The sequence below is a fragment of the Hippopotamus amphibius genome, chromosome 1, assembly GCF_030028045.1.
Source record: "Hippopotamus amphibius kiboko isolate mHipAmp2 chromosome 1, mHipAmp2.hap2, whole genome shotgun sequence".
NCBI classification, from domain to species: Eukaryota; Metazoa; Chordata; class Mammalia; order Artiodactyla; family Hippopotamidae; genus Hippopotamus; species Hippopotamus amphibius.
In genome coordinates, this window is record NC_080186.1 from 145,816,485 (window position 1) to 145,838,200 (window position 21,716).

General features: G+C 40.0%; 1 protein-coding gene across 1 annotated transcript; it reads left to right on the plus strand.

The window, feature by feature from the left end:
- The first annotated feature begins 451 nt into the window (after positions 1–451).
- LOC130829861 (hepatitis A virus cellular receptor 1-like) lies at positions 452–18,917 on the plus strand. Its single transcript, XM_057696424.1, has 9 exons — positions 452–497; positions 2,337–2,669; positions 5,223–5,486; positions 6,324–6,467; positions 9,239–9,337; positions 12,492–12,547; positions 15,617–15,725; positions 16,560–16,596; positions 18,719–18,917. Exons 1-9 carry the CDS (start codon positions 452–454, stop codon positions 18,819–18,821), a joined length of 1,191 nt encoding a protein of 396 aa, XP_057552407.1. The 3' UTR covers positions 18,822–18,917.
- Positions 18,918–21,716: the final 2,799 nt, after the last annotated feature.

Sequence of the window (21,716 nt, forward strand, 5' to 3'; positions counted from 1 at the left end):
TTTCAATTGAACCACCCTCATTGTACTGAGACCTGAAATCATTTTTCCATAGTGCTGTGATGGTCCCAGATGTAGCATATAGAGTCAAAAAATCCCCTGTATGACATGTAGGAGGAATTAAGGATGGGAGATTCAAAGAATGAACATGAAGGTGGTCTTCTCCCCTCCGCTCTCTTCCTTTGATTATATTAAGGTCACCTACTAAGCACTTGGGCAGCAGCACCCTCGCCTGCCTGCTTGTGAGCCTCACAGGCGTCCTAGTCTGATAAATCACTTCTTATCTCTCACTTCGCCTCTGGCTGAATCCTTTCTGAGCTGAGACAGAAAGGACTGGAGCTCCTCCGAGCCCTTGAAACGCCACCTATCCCACCTATCGGTATTGGTTCTGATACCATCTTGTTGGGGCAACACCAACCAGTGTGCTTTGTCTTTCCTTCAGGCAGATACCGTCATGCATCCTTGGGTCGCCATCCTGGGCCTCATACTCCTTCTGACAGGTAAGTGAATAGGCGGGCTGTGCCTGGAAGTCTTGAGGATGGAGAGTGTAGGGATGTGCAGATGTGGTGGGGGAGGGGAAATGTGCTTGGGCTTTGCTGGAAGGTAATGGGGTCAAGTAGTGAGCAAAGAACCAGGCTGAAACCTTAAGCCAGAGAAATCGTGTAACTGCTAAGAATTAGAAACTCTGTGGGCAGGTGAACAAGGCCCGATGCTGTGCAGTGTGGCGCATGCTGCCATTTGTGTTGAAACCAGGAGTAGGGGTGGGTGGGCGGTCGTGTCTGCATGAAGCAGTCAAGTGTATGTGGGAAGCAGTAGCAGTGTTATCATGGCCTGGATGGGCAGGGAGGAAGTGGGGATAGGGTGGGGAGGAGACAAGCCCTTTATTGCACCATTTTGTGCCTTTTGATTTTTTTAACCATGTGCAGCTATTTCTTTTAAAAATAAAATATTTTAACTTCTCTGACAGTCCAGTGGTTAAGACTCCACCCTTCCATAGGGGATGTGGGTTCACTTCCTGGTCAGGGAACTAAGACTGCCCCCAACCTGCTGAGCAGCGTGGCCAAAAATGTTTAAAAAAAAATAAACAAAATATCTTAATTCAAAACATTCTGTGAGATAGGGGAAAGTTTTAGGAATAGACATATCCTAAATTTTAAAAACAATCTCTAGAATTGGGAATATGAGGAAATGTACATTTTAAAATTATACTTCTATAACTTAAATTTTTATAATTAGCATGTATTGCCTTTGTAATCTAAAAATGATGTTAAACAAACAAATATTATCAGAATTCCAGTGAAAAAATAGACTCATTTTATGTAACAATGAGTGTCTTATTCCCAGAGCATTTCCCAAACTCACAGCCCAGTCCTAACTATGATTATTTGTTGAATCTCAGATTTCTTTTAAGGACCACCCAGACTGCATTTGGCAATGCAGGGTATTTTAAGTTACGGGAACAAGAGAGAGTTTTCCTACCTTTTTGTTTTTATGAGGCAAAATTTAGTGTTTGATTGAATACTCTCCAATGTTTTGGTTTCACCTGGGTAAGTGGACCTTGCTCCATCGCAAGGCTGTCATCAACTCATGAGAAGGGATCCCTGCTTGAATTTTCTGGATTGATCCTAAAGCCCATGATAAGCCTTAGTTCCTCCTGAAAGTATTATAAACCCATTTTTCTAAGAACTGATTACTAAAGGGTTTACTAGGCTTCTCTGCCTTCTAGCCAATGATGCTTTAAGTAAAACATTATCTCTGCTTTTTTTTTTAAATAAGAGAGGGGTTGTGAGGTGACTATTTGCAATAGCTGTTTAAAAAAATGCAATAAGAATTGAAAATCACAACTTTAAATGCAGTAGAGTTTTTTAAACAGATTTCAACTGAGAGTGATTGAATCTAGGGGAGAGGAAAAGCCACATGTATGCATTACCTATTTAATAAGGAGATACCTGTGAAACACAGGATGAAATACACACATACTCATGCATTACTGGAGTGTCAATTGTTTCAAACCTTTTGGAAAGAAATTTTGTCACATTCACCAAGAGACTGAACATATTTCTGCCCTTTAGCCTGATGCTTTCTCTCTTCGATATTTATCTTATTAGGAGGTAACCGTGAATACAGAAAAACGTTTATATGATTTTTTATCTATAAATATATCTTGTAAACAGTAATGCTGCTAAAAAATTTGATATCATAGGAAAATGCTTATAGTGAATTAAAAAAAACTCAAAATATAGTCAGATGACTACAAACCAAATAAACAGTATAAAGAAAAAAATGAAAATGAAGTTAAAATATTGAGACCTCATGCTTTTGTTTGTTTTTATTTACAGAGGGTGCAACGTCTTACCCACAAGTGACTGGAGTGGTGGGTCAGTCTGTCAGGCTACCCTGCACCTATGGTGGAGAAGTCGCGAGCACATGCTGGGGCCGAGGGGCATGTCCTTGGCTTCGCTGCGGAAGTGACATTATCTGGACTGATGGATACAGGGTCACCACTCGGAAGGACAAACGTTATAAGCTAAATGGAAATATTGGTGGAAGGGATGTGTCTTTGACCATAGAGAATGCAGCCCTCTCTGACAGTGGCTTGTATTGTTGCCGTATTGAGAAGCGAGGGTGGTTTAATGATGTAAAAATCACCCTAGACTTAAAAATAATACCAGGTGAGCTTGTCTTCTTACTTCCTTTGATCACTTCCTGTGAGTTCCCAGAGATAAGAATTTTCTGTTTGATATTAACATTCTTTTCCTTTAATAGGGAAAGAGGAGGTTCCTGTAATCTTGTTTTCTAATAATTCTTGGGATAGAATAACTTCTATTTGTGTAGAATAAAGTGTTAAGACAAACCTTGATTCAAGGCCATAGGCTAGAGGATCTTCCAAGTCAGCAAACTATCTCCTAAAGCAGTGCTTCAAAAGCTAGTTGGTTCATGAAAAGGCTTTCACTCTTCCACAGTGAAATATAGTGAACATTTTTATGGAGCTGAATTTATTCCACTTGAAGAACTGCCCTCTTCTCTGAGATTGTGTCTTAGGAAGGTTTTAAAATGAAGACTTACAGAGAATTTCATACATGTAAAATAGGTAATATAAGGTACTGTCGAGTAGATGTATCATTTGGCTTTAACAATTGTCAACTCAGTCTTATTGCATATGCATTGTATAAGCCTATATGGTTTCATTCCCTCCCTGTGCCTTGTTTTGGACTTTTTCAAGCACATTTCATACCATATCACTAAATTGCCTGCTGAAAAATTAAATGTCCTTATTACAGTATGAAAACATTTGCATCTCAATAATTGTTCACTTGTGACTTTTCAGAATTTCATGAAATCCAAAAATCTGGGACGTTTACATTTTTCCATCTTGCTGTAGACATCCTCATTTTTCTTACTATTTGATAAAAGTAGGTTCTTAAGGATTTCCTGGTTTCTGGTGCTCTTTCCTAATGGATCTTCTCTCTATAGTCTTCTATTGACCACAGAATCCAATACCTATGTCCTTCATGAGCTATGTCTCTTTTTTAATTTAAATGAACTTGATATTGCAATCTCTCAACTTTTGTACTTGGCTTGTGTCCTTTATGAAGGCAAGTAAAATAAGGTCAATTCCTACTTGCTGAAAATAGCTGACTCTGGGGAAGCTATATCAAGGAGGAAGTTTACGGAAGCCAAAAGAGGCTGACACTATAGACACATGTGAGGAGGCAGCGTGTGGAGAGGAGACTGTTTTTGCAGTTGTGAAATTATATGATTGGTCTGGCTGAATATTTTTTAAAAAATGATATAGAAAGAATTAGTAGGGGACTTTTATAGTGCTCAGAAATTCTTTAACAGGTGAATATTTACAAAGCCACTGCTCTACCCAATGGGAAATGGGTCCATAACCGAGCCAAAGTGACTCTCTGCCCCCAATCCAATTCTTTGCTTAAGTTTTCTTGCACTTTTCAAAGAATGAGCTTACTTTTCAACCTTCTGTTAGGGCTCTTCCTCAGCAGCTCCTTCTACCCTTAGTTTCCTAGCTTCTTCCTCACGAAATATTTACCACTGAGGAAGACTCCTTAAATAAGACGATTAGGTTTCCTCCTTGTCATAGTCCTTTGGTCAGACTTTTTGCTTGCTTCCTTTTTCCTCTAGATTTGATTTCAAACTGAAGGGAGGGGATTGAATAGCACTCCTTAGAAACCTCAGAGGACACTGTTAGACCAGGGTCAGCAAACTGTAGCCCCAGGACCAGACCAGATTATAAAACAGGCTCACCAACATGTTTATGAATAAAGTTTTATTGGAACACAGTCACAGCGATTCATTTGTATACTGTCTATGGCTGTTTTCACACTGACAGAGTTGAGCAATTGCCAGTGGATCACAGGATCTCCAAAGCCTAAAATATTTACTAATGCCTTGTACATAACAGGCACTCACAAATATTTGTTGAGAAAAAGTTTTTCTTCTTTAAGGAAAAAATTAGCTGGTTTTTAAATTATATTGACTTGAATCCCTCAAAAGCATTTTTACACCATTTGTCCCCTATTCAGTAGATTTGAGGTTCTAATGTGTAGTTAGTAGAGCTGAAATTTAAGAATACTTCTTGTGGGCAAAGAAGATGCCTGGTGAGAAAAAAGTACACATTCTTGATTCAATTCTACAATTTCTATTTTTGTGCCAGGCACTGTGTTTTGGGTTCATCGTAGTTTCAATTCTTTCTCTGGGTAGCTCTGAGGACTTCAGTAAGTGGTTTGGAGTCCTATTCCACTTCTGACTCTGGCAAGATTCAAAGTTAGTACCTGTTGTTGTTGTTGTTTAGGTGGAAAGGAAGCTTAAAAGGTCTAGTCTATGTTCTAACCAAATGCATAAGGCATCTGTGTTATTCAGCGTATGTTAATGGTGTGAATTAATATGCATTTAGGATGCAGGTCTGTTGGGAGGGTACCCCTAGGACAAGTACTTTAATACAAATCCCAGGTGTCATTTTGTTATCTGCAAACCTCCCCAAATACAGTCCTTTCAGTGCAGCTGTTTTGTTGTTGTGAACATGTCTCCACTCCCTCCTCAGGCCCAGATTTTAGGTGACCAATGATGAGAACTCTGAGTTCATGGGAGATAAACGCTCAGTTCTGCCTGGGGACAGGCTCATTGCTTGTGTTGGTGCACAGGCCCAGCACATGACTCTGGTTTCCTTCTGCTTGATGAATCCCTGCTTTCCTGTTGATTTCTAGCTCCACCTACAACAACCACCACCACCACCACTACTACAACAACAACGACGACCACTACTCCAACAACCACCACCACTACTCCAACAACGACCACCACTACTCCAACAACGACCACCACCACTACTCCAACAACGACCACCACTACTCCAACAACGACCACCACCACTACTCCAACAACGACCACCACCACTACTTCAACAACCACCACCACTACTCCAACAACGACCACCACCGCTACTCCAACAACGGCCACCACCACTACTCCAACAAAGACCACCACTACTCCAACAACGACCACCACCACTACTCCAACAACGACCACCACCACTACTTCAACAACCACCACCACTACTCCAACAACAACCACCACCACTACTCCAACAACAACCACCACCACTACTTCAACAACTACCACCACTACTCCAACAATGACCACCACTACTCCAGCAACGACCACCACTACCAATACTCCAGCAAGGACGACCACCACTACTCCAACAACAACCACCACCGCTACTCCAACAACGACCACCACTACTCCAACAAGGACCACCACTACTCCAACAACAACCACCACCACTACTCCAACAATGACCACCACCACTACTTCAACAACCACCACCACTACTCCAACAAAAACGACGACCACTACTCCAACAATGACCACCACCACTACTCCAACAACGACGACCACTACTCCAACAACGACCACCACTACTCCAACAACGACCACCACTACTCCAACAACGACCACCACCACTACTCCAACAACGACCACCACCACTACTTCAACAACCACCACCACTACTCCAACAACGACCACCACCACTACTCCAACAACGACCACCACTACTCCAGCAACGACCACCACTACCAATACTCCAGCAAGGACGACCACCACTACTCCAACAACAGCCACCACTGCTACTCCAGCAACGAACACCACCGTTACTCCAACAACAACCACCACTACTCCAGCAACGACCACCACTACCAATACTCCAGCAAGGATGACCACCACTACTCCAGCAACAACCACTGCTCCAAGAACAATGACCACCACTACTCCAACAACCATTTCTACTCCAGCAACAACGAACACTAGCCCAGCAACAACCACCACCACTATTCCAGGAACAATGACCACCACTCCAACAACAACAATGGTTACCACTGCTCCAATGACAACTAGGGCCTCTACCTCTGTTCTTCCAATGCCATCACCCAAAAAGAACCTCCAGCCAGGTAAACAAATGTGCTTTTTATCAGATTCTCAAAGGAATTCATTAATAGCAAAAAAAAGCCAGACCACTGATCTTGGACATCTAAGGAGGATGGTGTGGATTTGGCCCAGTTGAACACAGATTTATGAGTTAAAATTAGGGAATGCCAGAATAGAGTCAGGTAAATGATATTCTGTCCTTACAAGGAACTCTGAGTAGAGATCATTTAATCCATTCTGAAACCTAACCCAACACTTTAGGATAAGATTTCAGTGAAGTTAATGTTTACTTTGTTTCCTGTGTCAGGAACCATGCTAACTGCTTTACAATTAGTAAGTCACTTAATTCTTATGACAACTCTACACATTGTAGGTGTGATTCAGTCCTATTTTGTATTCATGAGGACTGAGGCACAGAGTGGAAGTTCAATGTTGACAGTCATACAATTAGAAAATGGTTGGGTCTAGATTGTCCCCATTAATTTGAATCTTGGGTCTTTGCTGCCTTCTGTTATGAACATTGAGCCTATGTTCAGATGAATTTGTCCAGATCTGACATCCTCACTGGAAAAGGCTTCATATAATTACCCTGTCTTTTCAAGCTGTCAATGACTTACACAGTTTTGCTTCTAGCATCCTTTAATTTATTTATGTAGCAGAGAAATACTATTTATACAGATGACAAAGTAAACATTAGATTTAAGGGCTTATGGGATTTAGAATACACTCATTTGTTTTTTCAATTCAGGGTACATAGTTCATACTTCAAGTTTCTATTAGATAAAAATTTAGGTCAATACAAATGGAGAATAATTTGACTTATAGGTGGGGAAATAGCCTGCCATTCTGAGGACACGTTTAGGTTCAAACCTTCTATTTTTAGGCCTAAAAAGATAAGTTTTTAGTGGAGATTCTCAAAGCCTCCACAACCCTTTGGCACCTTGAAGTGGCTCTGGGTCCTGAGGACTAACAGAAATGTCACAACCTCTTAGCCAAAAAGTCTGATGGAACATAGTGGTTTCCCTTCACTCCTGCTGAACCATATATGAGTATATATTCAAGTAGGAGGGATCTGAAAGATTGGACTTTGAATTGAGATTGGAAGAGAGGTCTTTAGGTTAAAACTAGGATTTTAGGGCCATAAAAGGTTGTAAGAAAAATAATTTTGTTCCAGGCAGTGAACACATTAGAGCATCTGTTGACTTTCTCAATATTGATTTAGCTTCTTCATATTTTGTGCCTGCAGAGGTAGATGGCTTAGTGCTCCTGGTTTGGTGAACATGTGTAAGTTATGGCCTTTGTTTAAAGCAAAGGGTCAGAAGGAATGTGTTGGTTTCTGTGTCCATATATCCTCCTGGGGTATAGTATTAGTTGAGTCTCATACGTATCCTGATAGTTTCCAAAGAAGTTTGAGTTTACAGTTGAACTTTGCAGTATAGAAAGGAAGTTAACATTTGAGCAGATCCATTGCAGTGATATTTATCTTTACTTTCATTTCCATTCTGTTCTCTGTGCCCCTGTCCATGCTAGTTTCCTAAAATATTTGTGTACTAGTTGGATGTAAATTTGTAGGAGCAAGGGAGAAAAGAAAGATGCCCACAAAAACCAAAGTAGGGAAAGAACTTAAGCACAAGAGGTCTTTTGCAGAGATTTAAGTTGAATGAAGACTCTGATCATCTGACTTGTTCTTAGTTTCTAAAGAGAGCCATATCTTGTAACAAATTTGAGCATTAGAGGAAAGCAAAAACAACAACAACAACAAAAACAAACCGACCACCACCAATGTCAAAAAAAACCCCCCAAAAACCAAGAAACAAGAAAACCAACCAACAAAACAAAAAACCACAAAAAACAAAAGATAGCTCAAAACAAGAGAAAAGAAGACCATGGTGGGGGAGTGGAAAGAGAGAGACCAATGAAAGGCAATAAAGAAAGCCAGGTTTGGAAACTTGTCCAGCCAGCACCAAAACTTACTCTAAAATTCTGTGGTGCCCTAAGAGGAAGGGATTATGAGGATTTTATTAAGAGGTAAGTGGTCAGCTCTGCAGGTAAAGTAAGATGCCTGATAGAAAATAAAGGCGAGGTTTCAAGAAAGGAAAAGGAAACATAACTCTGAGAATTCTTAGTGAAGCTTTTTGGTGAGAAATGGAAGGTGAGTCAGATAACACAGGAAAGCAGTCTTACAAAAGGAGTGACCAGAACACAACTGCAGAAAGAACCAGGGTACCAGGAACATTGCTTTGAGGCTCATTACCAAGACTCAGACATTGGACAGTACTGTCACCTTGAAGGGACCTCAAGGAACTAAGTATCCTCAATGTGTTTTCTATGCTGGTCAATGTGTGCGTCTCCCTGGAAAGCTGTGTGGATGGATCATTAGGAACTTGAATAAGGTCAGGAAATCCAGGTTGGGGTTTTTGTGAAGTGGGGAGGGTAGATTAGTGCCAGCTCCATGGTTGTGCTCCACAAAAGTGAAATGTCATTGGTATGAATGAAAGTTTCATTGGGCGTCCTACATAAGATGCACTGTTGTAGGCTTTAGGGGGATCCTAGGAGTATAAAAAGTGAAATAATTTTGTCTATTGATAAGCTCTCCAGGTCATTATCTAGATCAGATTTATTCATGACAATGAAATACCTATATGGCAGTGTGATGCCTCAAGGCCATCCTTGAATATTTCTCTAAGAAAGAGTTGAAGGGTAATTCCTGATTTTAGTGTTGTTTTTTATTTTTCTTGGGATAGAAATTTTCCTCCAGAAATTGAACACCATTCTTCCATTCTTGTCATTCCAGTAGCTTCTTTATCTTCTCCAACCCAGACAACAGAAACCCAGCCTACCACCCCACGTGAAAGAAATATGACGGGCTCACCAACGCACTCTTGCTCAACAGGTAACTTCAGTTTCTTTCCTGAACACCTGGGAGCTTTCCAATTTTGATTAACGTGGGCACATTGTTAAGAGCACACATTCTGGAATAAGACAGATCTGATTTGAGTGCCAACAAGGGCTACTCCAATAGGCTATGTGACTTGAACAAATGCCTTACCCCCTCTGAATCTGTTTTTATCTTTTGTAAAATGGGTGGAAAGTTACTGATCTTGTAGAATTCCTGCAAGGATCACATGAGATAAAGATCTTGGGACACAGGTAAACATTAAGTGATTGATAGAGGGGCAACTCTGACTATTACTTAGAAGGTCCAAAATACAATACGTACACCTGAGTGGCATAGGTAGCTTGTGTGATTTGGGAACATCCACATGCATATCAGTATTTTTCTAAATGAAAGGAAGCAGCCTTGACTTTAAACTTATTACCAGGCTTACTCCCTTGGGTCAGAGCCTTAAAACAATGAAATCCAAACTAAGCTGGTCCAGACCAAACTGGTCACCTGTGTTTATGCTTCCTCTAAGCCCCAGAGCCTACACAGAGCCAGGAGGATCCCCTGCTGCCCTGTCAAGCTTTCTGTCACACGGACACATTGAGATGGGTTGAGGGCACCGACACCAGCACCAAAGAGGCGTGCCCCACTGAGATTCTGCTATTGTCCTCACCCCCTCCCCACCAAAGTCTTCCCCATTCTCCCCAATTTGGGCAGGTCCATATTCTTTTGAGATGTCAGACTGACCTGTCTTTCCTGTAATGGGGAAAGGTGCTGCTGCATCCTGTCACCTTTCCCAGCTAACTCTGTTCCCCAGGGTGGTAAATCTGGGGAGTGCCACACGCGGAACCCCTGTGTAATGCAGGGCTGGCTTGTGTGTCCTTGTGCCTGTGATGCAGCCAAGCAAGGTCGAGCTTTGCAAGACTCCTTGAGTGTATGACTCATCGTGCTCAGGAGCTGCCAATCTGTAGCGAACCCCCAGTAAGGCCTACGTTTTGCCAGTCATTCCTGGAAGCTGGTTAATTTACAATGGACCTGCAGTGAGACTCAGAGAGGGACCAGTTCCATTGGGATTAGCTGATGGTGACATTTGGTTTTGAAAATGGAATATTTAGTGTGAACTGTTTCTGGGCACAAAAACAAAGTGAAAGTAGATAAAAATACAAGGTAACAGCAGTAGGAGCAGCCGCGCCCCACACTTTTAGGCTGTGAGGAGTAGAAAGTATGAGCGTGGAATCGTTCTCAAAGATATGTCCCTAAAACCTGGTCCAGGTAGAGCTTTCCAGAGTGGAACAGACATTGGAGCAGCTGTGTCCCCAGGACTTCCCTGCCTGCTGCCGTCTTGGCAGTGTCTCTGAGGCTCATCCTTACTGTGCCTGAGTCAGACTTCAGTGGGCTAAAGCCTCACAAAGCAATGAAGGTTTGCCTGGAGGAAGTTCGGTCAGCATATGGCCCACCACCCACCTTTTCACAGAGGGATGTGCCAGCAAACGGTCTCACATTATCTCATTTAAATCTTTGAGGGCAGACGTTATTTATTGCCATTGCCAGACTGGGGATACCCTTTAGTTCTGCTTTGGAGACAGACAGCTTCCAACTCAACTGCCAGTTACTAGCTGCGTGCCCATGGGCAAGGTGTTGCATTCCTCACTGCATGTCTGTGAGGAATGAAGGAAGTGCTATTTGGTACATCCATTGTACCGTGTCCCTTCCCCCATTGCTCCTTTCATTATATTATACCATAATAGTAATAGCTGATATTTGTCTAATATGGTGTTAAGTGCTTACATGCATCATCTAATGTGACAAATTTATAAGACAGATGGGTGCTATCAACAGCTTGCAGTTCAAGGTTACCCCAGCTCAAAATATAAATACATACATATGCATACATACGTACATAAATGTCTGTGCAGAGGACCTTGATCAAGGTCACATTGTTAAGGGACCTTGTCAGCCTTGAAGTTAAGTTTTATCTGACTCAAATCGGTGCTGTCTTTACAATATCACCCATTCTATACCTGAAGGACTTATTTAAGGTTATAGCACAAGCCATAAACAGAGCCTAGATTGTAGATGTTGTCTTTGGCTGTCTAAGAAGTACTGTCAGAATGAATAAAATGTCAACACAGTAATGTAAAGTGTAAAAACTTGGGGGGGGTGGTTAGATATTGTTAGTCCAGTTTCATTGCCTCTGAGATTCTATAGCTTTGTCAGCAGTTGGGGAATTTCCAAGACCTGTAGTATTTTCATTGGATTGGAATGTAATGTGTTTGATGGTTATGAGCTGCGGCTCTTGTCCTTTACTAGAGTTGGAAACTTATTAACCATTTCAGATCTTTTTCCTCACTTAAAAAATGGGAATAAGGAAATTGGTATAAGGATGTAAAGTGCTTAGAATATGACAGATACTCAGTAAAGAGAGATCCTGTATTTGACCTATAGTTGCTTAGGAGGGCCAACAGTGTATGTTCTGTATGACAAAAGAGGTATTTCAAAACACTATTAAAATTTGGACATTCAAAACTTTAAGGCATAATATCCTTTTATATTGGGGTTTTAGGTAGTGTAAGATACATTGGCCTTGGGGCTGACGTAGCATATTTTCTAAAGCACTTTCAGATCAATGTCTAGGCACACTGGCATATAATGTAGGAGTTAGATGCCGCTGTTTGAGGTGTCTTAGTACATTTCATTCACATTTTGAGTGTAAAAGCAATGTAATGTCCATTTTGAACAGGGTGGTTCTGCTCTTTGGATGTGCAATGGCCTCTGAACACTCATTGGCAGTTTCTTAGCTGTCATGAAAATATTGATTACCCACCTTTAAGTGGTAATTTTTAAGCTAGTTCTAAGAATGGGCCACTGTAACTCTTCTAAAATTATACGTATTCTTTCTGTGAACATATATTTTTTTTCCATAGAGAAGGAAAAAGGGGTTCATTCTCGAAGGGTCCATGACAAAATGGTCTAAGAGGCCCAATCTTACAGATGAAATTAATAAATGTTAGTAACTTGGATGCCTTGCATGCCTACAGCATTTGGCCATATGATTATTCAACTTTTCATTCATTACCAGAAGGCAATGTGAATATATTTGGTATTTCCAGTGAAAATTCAATATTTTTAGTGATTCTAATTAATTTTCCTGCTTGTTGAGCAGATGGGAATGGCACTGTGACACAGTCTCCAGATACCCTTTGGCGTAACAATCAAACCGTAAGCATATTCCTTCCTACTTTCTTACCTAAATTCACTTGTATGTTTCCCTGGAAGCAAGTTACATTTAGAGATTATTATTGTAAGTCTAATCCACAGATTGATTCTTTCTATTTAAAAAATAAAGGAAGAAAAGAATTTGACTCTTAACTAGGGATGCTTTAATTAATTCAAAAAGTTTATATAGATACACTAGTTGGTTAGAAATACCTGAAAAGTGATATTTTACTCTACACACACACACATACACTCACACACTCACACACACACACTATAGACTTTCTCCTGGCCAGAAAATTAGAAAAAAGAGTGAATTAATTCAAGGATAGCGAGTTAACATTACACACCAAGGAAGACTTCAGTCATCAGTAGGGAAATAACATGCTTGGAATTGATGTGGTGCAATAGGGGTTGTCCCAACCAAAAATATTACCTAAATGAAAGTGTGCTTGCTTAAACACAGCCCCCAATATCCTTTTCCTACCCAATTGTCCTCCTATATAGAATTTTTGAGGTGGCTGCTGAGTCTTTCTATACATAAACCTCCCCGTATGATGACTTATGAAGGTCCCAGAGTCTTGAACACGCTGTGATTCTGCAGGATGTGCTCACACTTCCTCCACAGTTAGCTTGAGAAAAACCTCAGGGGCTCTGGTCTCATGATGTGCATCAGAGCCTCATCCTCGTGAGGAAGTTAGAAGAGTGTATCAATAGGACCTTTTCTTTCAGCTCCCTCGGGTGAAACAACTTTCCTTTTACCATGTGCAAATAATCCTTAGAAGCAACAAACATAAGGAGATTCAGGTATGAGAGCAGTGCTGATGGCAAGTGGTGAGAAATTGCAGCATGGCCACGGTAATAGAAATTCAAACGCAGGCAAAGTGAGGTTATTTAGTGTGAGGTCAGGGGGCCTGTGTTGCACACCTTAGTGACCATGAGAACACCACTACACAGGGACGATATTGAAGATTTATCAGCTCTCATGGTAAGGGCACGGATTGATCTGATGGGTATGGGCTGAATTTGCATATGCCTGTTAAACAGCAGAACTGCCACTATGTGAATGACTATTATGTTGCTGTGCAGTCAGACTTAGGCTGGATTGAAAAAAAAAAACCATTCTGAATGCTGAGATTGTTCTTGACTTTAGTCACCTTCAGGACAGGTGTGTTTACCAGCAGGTAGAAGCAACAGAAGCAAGTTCACAATAGGCAGTAGGAGAATCGTGGGCTTTTTGTGTCTTGACTCTGAAGATGTCAAGGTGTCTCGCAGGTATCCTGAAACCAAGCAGCATATGTTTCGACCCAGTAAATCTACTTCCTGAACTCCATCTTAAGGAGAAAGTGAACACATATGTGAAGATGTATAAGAAAAGATGTTTGTTACTGCTATTAATATTTATAATCATGAAAATGTTATAAGCAACCTAAATGTTCAATAATAAGGGATTAGTCAATTAAGCATGCCCGCTTATTGCCATTAAGAATGTTGTCTCCATGGGGCTTCCTAGGTGGCGCAGTGGTAAAGAATCTGCCTGCCAATGCAGAGGTCATGGGTTCGATCCCAGCTCCAGGAAGATCCCACCCACATGCCGCGGAGCAACTAAGCCCGTGTGCCAAGGGAAAAAAAAAAAAAAAAAAGAATGTTGTCTCCATAGTGTATTAACTGACATGAGTAGACAGTGTCGATTATTAAGTGAGAAACTTAACTATTAAAAATAGTGTATATACTATAGTCTATAGTGACTATAGTCACTGTTTCTCTTAAGAAAAACACTAGAAGGATAAAATTCCTGAAGAGTATGTAATGAAAAATGGTGATAGTGGCTGCTTCTGGATGTTGGGATTATGTTTTATTTTTGTTTTCCTTTCTTTATGCTTAGCTGCACATTCTAAAATGAACCTGCAGTTTTTAGGTAACATAATATTTTTAGAAAGCAAGCAAAGCCTGCTTCCTGTAACCCCATGCTCCATCTAACCACTTACCCGCCACAAGTAAGGTTATAACACAGCTTTTCCCTCCCAAGACATTGGTCTTTCCTCCTTTAAGCAAGGACAGCTCAGAGACTAAGTCACCCTCCTTTGTATTTCTCAGTGTTTTTCAGGAAGTACCTAAAGTACCTTTCCTAAGAACCCTATTTAATCTGCATTTGACAGACAGAGAAACAGAAGTTTAGAGAAGATAAATAACTTGTGTAGGGTCACACAGCAACTAAGTAAAAGAGCTGGGATTCTGACTCCAGAGATTAAACTCTTATGCAGGAAGAGACTTGAGACAATCTTTTTCTCTGATCTTCCACTTCCTTTCTGTTAAAATACCTATCTGGTGGGACCTCTTTAGGGTTAGAGTTAAGCTATGTAAAGGGGCCGAGCATGATGCCTGGCGTATTTTGGGTTTATTCCAGGCGGTGAGGATCCCTTATGAACTGCACTAGGAGACTTAAATAAAACTGTATATATTTCCAATTGTGCAGCATTTTAATTGTTAAGCAGAGCCATGTATATGAGCAGCCACTTTCAAATCCATTTATAGAGACATGGATAGACTCTTGATTCTAGTTAAAAAAAAGTTTTGTAATTGAGGGCCAAATTTAATAATTGAGCACATTCAGGTAGCATTAGATAACATCACCATGTCAATTTATACAGGAAAAAAATTGTTGTTTTCTTTTTTAATACCATAAGAGGATTACTTATGGAAATACATTATTAATTTTTAAAAATATGTGTAATTTTCATATAATAAGCAACCTTATTTGAAGCATACAGTTCTAGTTTTGACAAATGTGTGCACCTGTGTAAATACCATCACAAGCCAGATATAAAACACTTCACCATCCCCAAATACCTTTTGAATTGTCTAAATTGTCTTAAAATTTCACCATATGGTTATAACTTTAGATCATTTGGTCTTACCTCTCATGGTCCAGCACTAGCCAAGAGCCAATAAAGATAAATGTGTCTGGGTATATTATTTTTTAAAATGTTTTCTACCCGTAATTCTAACAAGATGATTATGGTTTGTTTGTTTGTTTGTTTGTTTGTTTTCGATCTGCTGCTGTTTCTTTAGCCTGCTGTGCTGGCACAAGACCCATGGAAGAGCACCAGTAAGGGAGTCTACATTGGAATTGGTGTTACTGCCCTGGTATTGATCACGTTTTTGGTTATGATTAGCAGAAGTAAGTCACCTCAGGATTGTGCCTGCGGGAGTTTTCTTGAGCCCAGACTGCCTGTAGCCCCACACACCACATGATTTTAATTTCACATAGCTTCCTTGGTTCTTACCTTATTATTTTTTTATTTTTTATTTATCTTAAAATTATTGTCCCATTAAAGAAAACTTGATATTTAAATTCTCCATAGGAGAAATAAGCGTTGGTTGGGTAGAGCTGGGATTTGGGAGGCAACAAACCATTGTAATACACAAGATTTGTTCACTCCTCCTTTTCCCCTTCCCTGAAGGACCAATTTTTGTCCCTATAGGGGGTGAAATTTTTGAGGATTTTACAACACCCACTTAACAGAAGAAGCAAATGAGACATTGGCAGGGATACATGGTTTCAGGGCTAGGAGTAGAACAAAGGATTTCACAAGGCAGCTGTCCAGGGCCTCCTGGGCTCCTTCCACTAGTTGTGTGTGTGTGTATAAAGCCTGTCAACAATGGAAGAATTTTGTTTTGCTTTGTTTTTCTTTTTACAGTGAAATAGAATTGCATTAAAGTAAGCTAGGACATGTGGATGAAAACACTAAAGTATTATCAAACATGAGATACTTTAAGGGGATTATTTGGCTCCTACATGTTCAAAAAAAGTTACCTGGAGTTATCAGGGAAGGGTCCAGATTGATTTTTTTCCCCTTTTTAAAAACATTCTTCTTAATTTTTTCAGGCTCTGAGATCTGTACAGATTATGTTCATATAAAAAAACAGTAGTAATATACTTGTTTGGAAAAAAAATCTCTTCACCTTTTTGTTTTACATGTTTAATTTTCCCTTCATTTCTTCCCCAATTTAGAATATTTTTGCCTGGGTAGCAAGTTGGAACTATTACGGTAAGTTTGAAAGTGTTTGTGTCAATGCCTTTTGATGTTCTTACACTAGTAAAAATAAGGAAAATTTCTCTGTCCCTCTCCTCTTTTCCTTCTGAACTCTCCATTTGATACTTTGGATCCTGAAAAATCTAGCATATAGAGCATCTCCATTGCTGTCCAACCTTCCAGTGATATTTTTTAGCATCTCTGTATTTCCGTGGAATTGTGCCAGAACTGCTATAGAAACAGCATCTCAAACGTGACCTCTAGAGCAAGAGAACTAAGTTGCAGACTTTGTTTGGTGGGACATTTGAATGGGCGTTTTGTTTGTTATTTGATTTCATTCAGTGTTTTGCTTATTGAATGTTTATTGAATGCCTACTATATTCCAAAGAGATGAACAAAACAGACAGAAAACGTATAAATGAATAAGCAGGGTACTTAGAATCTCCAGAGAAATACCACGGGGAATGTAGAGCAGGGCAATAGGCTATGTGAGTGAGCCCCAAAGAGCAGAGGCAGCTCTGCAAAGATGTGGGGGAAGACAACCCCAGGCTGAAGATGGACAAAGGCCCAGGGTAAGGCAAGTGCCTCCAGCTCTTCACCATCGTGCCCTGTTGTTCCATAGCCAGCCTGCTCTGTTCAAGTCATTTGCCTGAACACCTGTAATGGTAGGAAACCACTACTTACTTCCAAATTCAAATAGCCTGCTTCGTTTGGTCCAGCTTGGCCTTTAAGCAAGGTCTTTCTTCGATTCCAAATCCATCCGTCTTAAGCTTCCATCCATTATTGCTAGTTCTCTTTCATTGGATGTTTGTACACAGTGTTTCTTATGTCTGAATTAATCACATGAGCCAGTCCACAGACTATGCCTTGAACAATGTCCAGCATATTGCAAGTGTTGCATAAATGGCTTTTATTATTCCAGTCATGCCCTTTACAGCAGTAAACATATGAGACAGGTACTATTATTATTTTCAGCTTACAGACTGGAAAACAGGTTTAGAGATGTTAAGTGGCATCCAAGGTCACATCACACAGCAGGTAAAAGACTCAATCTTAGGTCTCTTAGAGTCCAAAAACCATACTTACAGAAGTTTTTGACCATCTGCTTCCAGGAATGGAAGAAAAGAAAATACCCCCTACAGGCAGAAAACATGGAAGATAGCACCCTTTTAGTTCATTTTTGTCCTTTCATTGTTAACTTTTTTTAAAGGTTCAGTTTTTATCACCTAATTAGAGAAGAAAATATGTATTTTGGAAAATATTATATCATATATAAAAGAAAAAAAAAAACAAAAACAACGAGCATATCCTCACGATGTTATTTTTTTGCAGCTACATCACATTGACTCATTTTGAGCTATTGACACCTACACTGTTTCCACATGTGTGTGACTAATCAGTTTAAAGATCCGAGCTGAGTGAAGATTCAGTACATTTTGAATCATTTCTGGGCAGGCTCAGGTAATAAAATAGGGACTACATACACATTATAAAAAAGCAGCCATATCAAAACTCCACAAATGACCTTTTCATACACTTGATGTGTGTGCGTACATGTTATAAAAGTCATCTAACCCATGGCTTTCTCATTTTGACCATTAAGAAATGGTAAGATTTTTGACTCCATGATCTAGTACACACTTAGCTGGAGCGATATCATTTTATTATATCCAGTATGCTCTGATATTTTGTATACTTACGTATATTTATGTTGAATACAAGATATAGAGGACCAAAGAGATTTAATAACCCTCTTGAAAGCGTCACAGTCCACAGTCGGAAAGACACCAGCCAAACCATTTCCTAGCCATCTTTGAGAATATGCATTCTGGTTTAGTACTTCAATTTGATGTAATATTTGCCTTAGATTTTCAGGTTTTGTATTCTGTTACATGGCCTTCTTAAAGGAGACCAGTCTGAGTTTTTTGAAAAAGCTGCTGAGGTTTTCTACCTGCTTATTAAACAGACTTTCCTGAAACTTCATATTCACAACTCTGGAAGCTTCTATTCATTTCATAGGCTGTGTGAATGGGACTCTGGGAAATGAAATACACAGTCTTGCCTGAACATAACAAATGTGCTTCTGATTCTTGACAAGTGGACTGCTTTTCTCTTACTCATGTTATTCTTTCTGTAGTGTGATTCCGTTGAGGGACTCTCACCTTGGAGCTGTGAAAGAAGAAGCTGTGAAACATGTCCGAGCAGAAGACAATGTCCGTATTACTGATGACTGTCTTTAAGTCTTGGATTAAGATCCATTGGACTTCTCAGGTGCTATGCCCTTGACTATGGAAGACAGTGACCAGATATCACTGTGTCAGAATCCTTTCAAGCAGCATGACAATTTTTCAGTCAGTTTCCCATTGCATTCCAACAAGTCAGTGACGTTGCATAGAGTGAATCTAGCTCATCTGTGTACAGCCAACCTCTGTAACATATTCCTAATTTTTTATACTAAAACTGGTTCAGTCTTTTTCATCACTGCAGAGCTTTCTCCAAAACATGAAATGTACTCTGTAGAATTTTACATTCTCTTTAAATTCTATGAATCCTGTTATCCATCAAGAATTCCCATTGGGGAGACGGAATTAACACTTCAACATGGGTTACCAAAGCTGTCAAAAAGAGCTGAATACAGCTCAAAATCAGCAAATTCAATTTGGGGCTTAAAGGATTTGAAGCGTTTCATGATTTTTTTTTTTTAATCAAGTGACTCCCAATGTTATATTCCTAAGGCCCCCAAGGGTTTCAAATCATGGGAGTGTACAGGTTTTTATTTACCCAATAGGGAAGTAGAAGTGAGTATGATTTTGCCCTTCGAGGTAGATCTGGTTTCTCAGGGCTCTGGAAATAGAAGTGCTTTCACTGGGGCCAGGATGGGTGTTTTAGCAGTGAGAAGCAGCTAGGGTAGTGAGTGGACCGTGGAGACACCAGGGGGAGAAAATCAATTGCCATGTGATTTATGCTGTTTCTGCTACATCGGTGCCACAGTTCTAGGCACTTATGTAGACAACTGGCAGGCTCTCTGTTGTAATTTTTAGAATGAGGCAGGGCGGAAATAAATAAAAGGAAAAAAGAGAGGGAGGGAGTAGCAAAAGAGGCTTTCTGCTTTAGAAAAGCTAGTTTGCAAATATAATAGTGGTGTTTGAGTGCATTACCAGTTTCAACCGAAATGCTAAATTGTCCTCGAACCACTTTGCTTTTTAAAATTGTTTTGAGAGGATAAAGGGTCTTTTTCACATTCACTCAATTTCTGTGTTATATGTTTTTCACAACTCAATTAAAATTTTGGTTTTTCCAGAAGAGTTAGACAAAGGCTAAAGGTAAGAATATTTTTAGTCACTAGAAGCATTTCTCCATGAACAGTTGACAAGGCTGGAAATTAATTTCACTTTGAGTAAACCGTGAAATAACTCATGCTTGAGTTATTTGGGAGGTGTTTAGAACTGCTCGTAGCAAAGTGGTCCATAGGGCTGGATGTTTGTTGTTGAAGGCAATGTTTTTGACACTTGTGCAGAGTTCTAGGAAATTAATAAGACCTCTGAATAAAGGGTATATGAGCAAAGAAGATTGCTAAACATTGTATGCTAGTTTTCACACCTGGGACCAGAGTGATGCGGTTTAAAAAATCATGTCCCAACTACAGTGTTGTTGTTTTTTTTTAACTTCAAGACAATATGCGTAACCACAGAGATTTCAAATTAAATCCCAGATTTGTAACTTCTCAGGAAAGACCTAACAACACTGGACGCATCCCTAGGCAGCGAGGGCCCCACTAGGAGGCACCACATCCCTCACCCCCAGCCCTTGCCTTGCCTGCAGGCTCATGCTAGTTACCTGCTTTGTGGCTTGTGGGGCTCTGTCTTTATGATGCGTGCTCTGTTCTCCGTATTCTTCCTGGAGTTCTGTGATGGCACATTACAGTTCTGGGAATCTGGTTAACTTTGTTGAATCCAGCAGGTCCAAAATTTGTTTGAAACCCATGAGCATAGCGACTATTGACTCACCCAGGAGCATTCTGTGAAACAGGACGTGGGGCTTGGGAGAAAGCAGGTGGTACACAGAATTAGAGGTAGGACCTGAGTTCTAATCCAATGACATTAGGGTAAATAATTCTTTATGCCTAACTTTTTAACATATATTTTTTTAATAAAGTAGAGTTGATTTACAATGTTGTGCTAATATTTTTTATACTTATTAGAATTATTTTCACACATACGTGTATGTGTATAGTGTATAGTGGTAATTCCAATGACATGTTACTTCTGAGAATTCTTTGAAAAGTGAAAAACACTATAGAAATGCAAAATGTGTGTGTGTGGGGGGGGTTGTAGTGATAGGAGATCTAGCATCAGTGCTCAGTAAATAATTTCACTGGTGTTGCATTCCTAAGTCTCTGCTACATGGTATCTTTTATTATTTTCTGCATAACATTTCTCTTTCAGAAAAGCTGATATTGTGTAATTTGGCTATCATTTGATACTGTAGAAAAATTTGTCAATAACTGAGAGGGAGAATGGGTTAGAGGGAAGAAGGGGAGGTGTTTAGTTAATATTAAATTCTTTTCTGTAAATGTATCAATCTTATAGAATGTAGTGAAATTTCTTTTTGATCTTTTGAGACCATTGAGATTCCGTTTTCTACAATCTGTCTTCTAACATTAGGACACTGATGTATTAAAATCATATATATATATATATATATATGAACTTCGGAAATGTTTTGCATCTTTAAAAATAGAGGAACCAATCTTTCAGTGATGGCTGTGAAGATAATTCTGTGAGCACATGAGAGTGTAAGGACTCCTCATCACGAGTTTGATTTGTATGTACACTCATTAATAAAACACATTTCTGTTTTCATTTTGGAAACTGACTTGTTTTCTTATTCTCATCATTTAGTCGAAGCCAGGCATCTTCAACTTTCCCTGGGCTCTCTAGATTTGAGAGGCAGTGTGCCTGGTACTCCTCTAGGTGCTGGGGGTGGAGCAGAGAACAACCCTGAACTCCAGTTCCCGAGGAGCTCCAGTCCAGTAGGGAAGAAAGCCCCACACCATCGGTTCTGGTGCTGACAATGATCAGGAAAAACGTGCACTGATAGAGCCGCGCTTCTCAAGCATGGAATTTGGGGTAGGA

Excerpts from the sequence above, each read along its gene's own strand:
- LOC130829861 (XM_057696424.1), top strand. The coding sequence starts at position 452 with ATGCATCCTTGGGTCGCCATCCTGGGCCTCATACTCCTTCTGACAG. Across the intron at positions 9,338-12,491 it reads AACGCACTCTTGCTCAACAG|ATGGGAATGGCACTGTGACA; the intron begins GTAACTTCAGTT and ends CTTGTTGAGCAG. Across the intron at positions 15,726-16,559 it reads TTTGGTTATGATTAGCAGAA|AATATTTTTGCCTGGGTAGC; the intron begins GTAAGTCACCTC and ends TCCCCAATTTAG.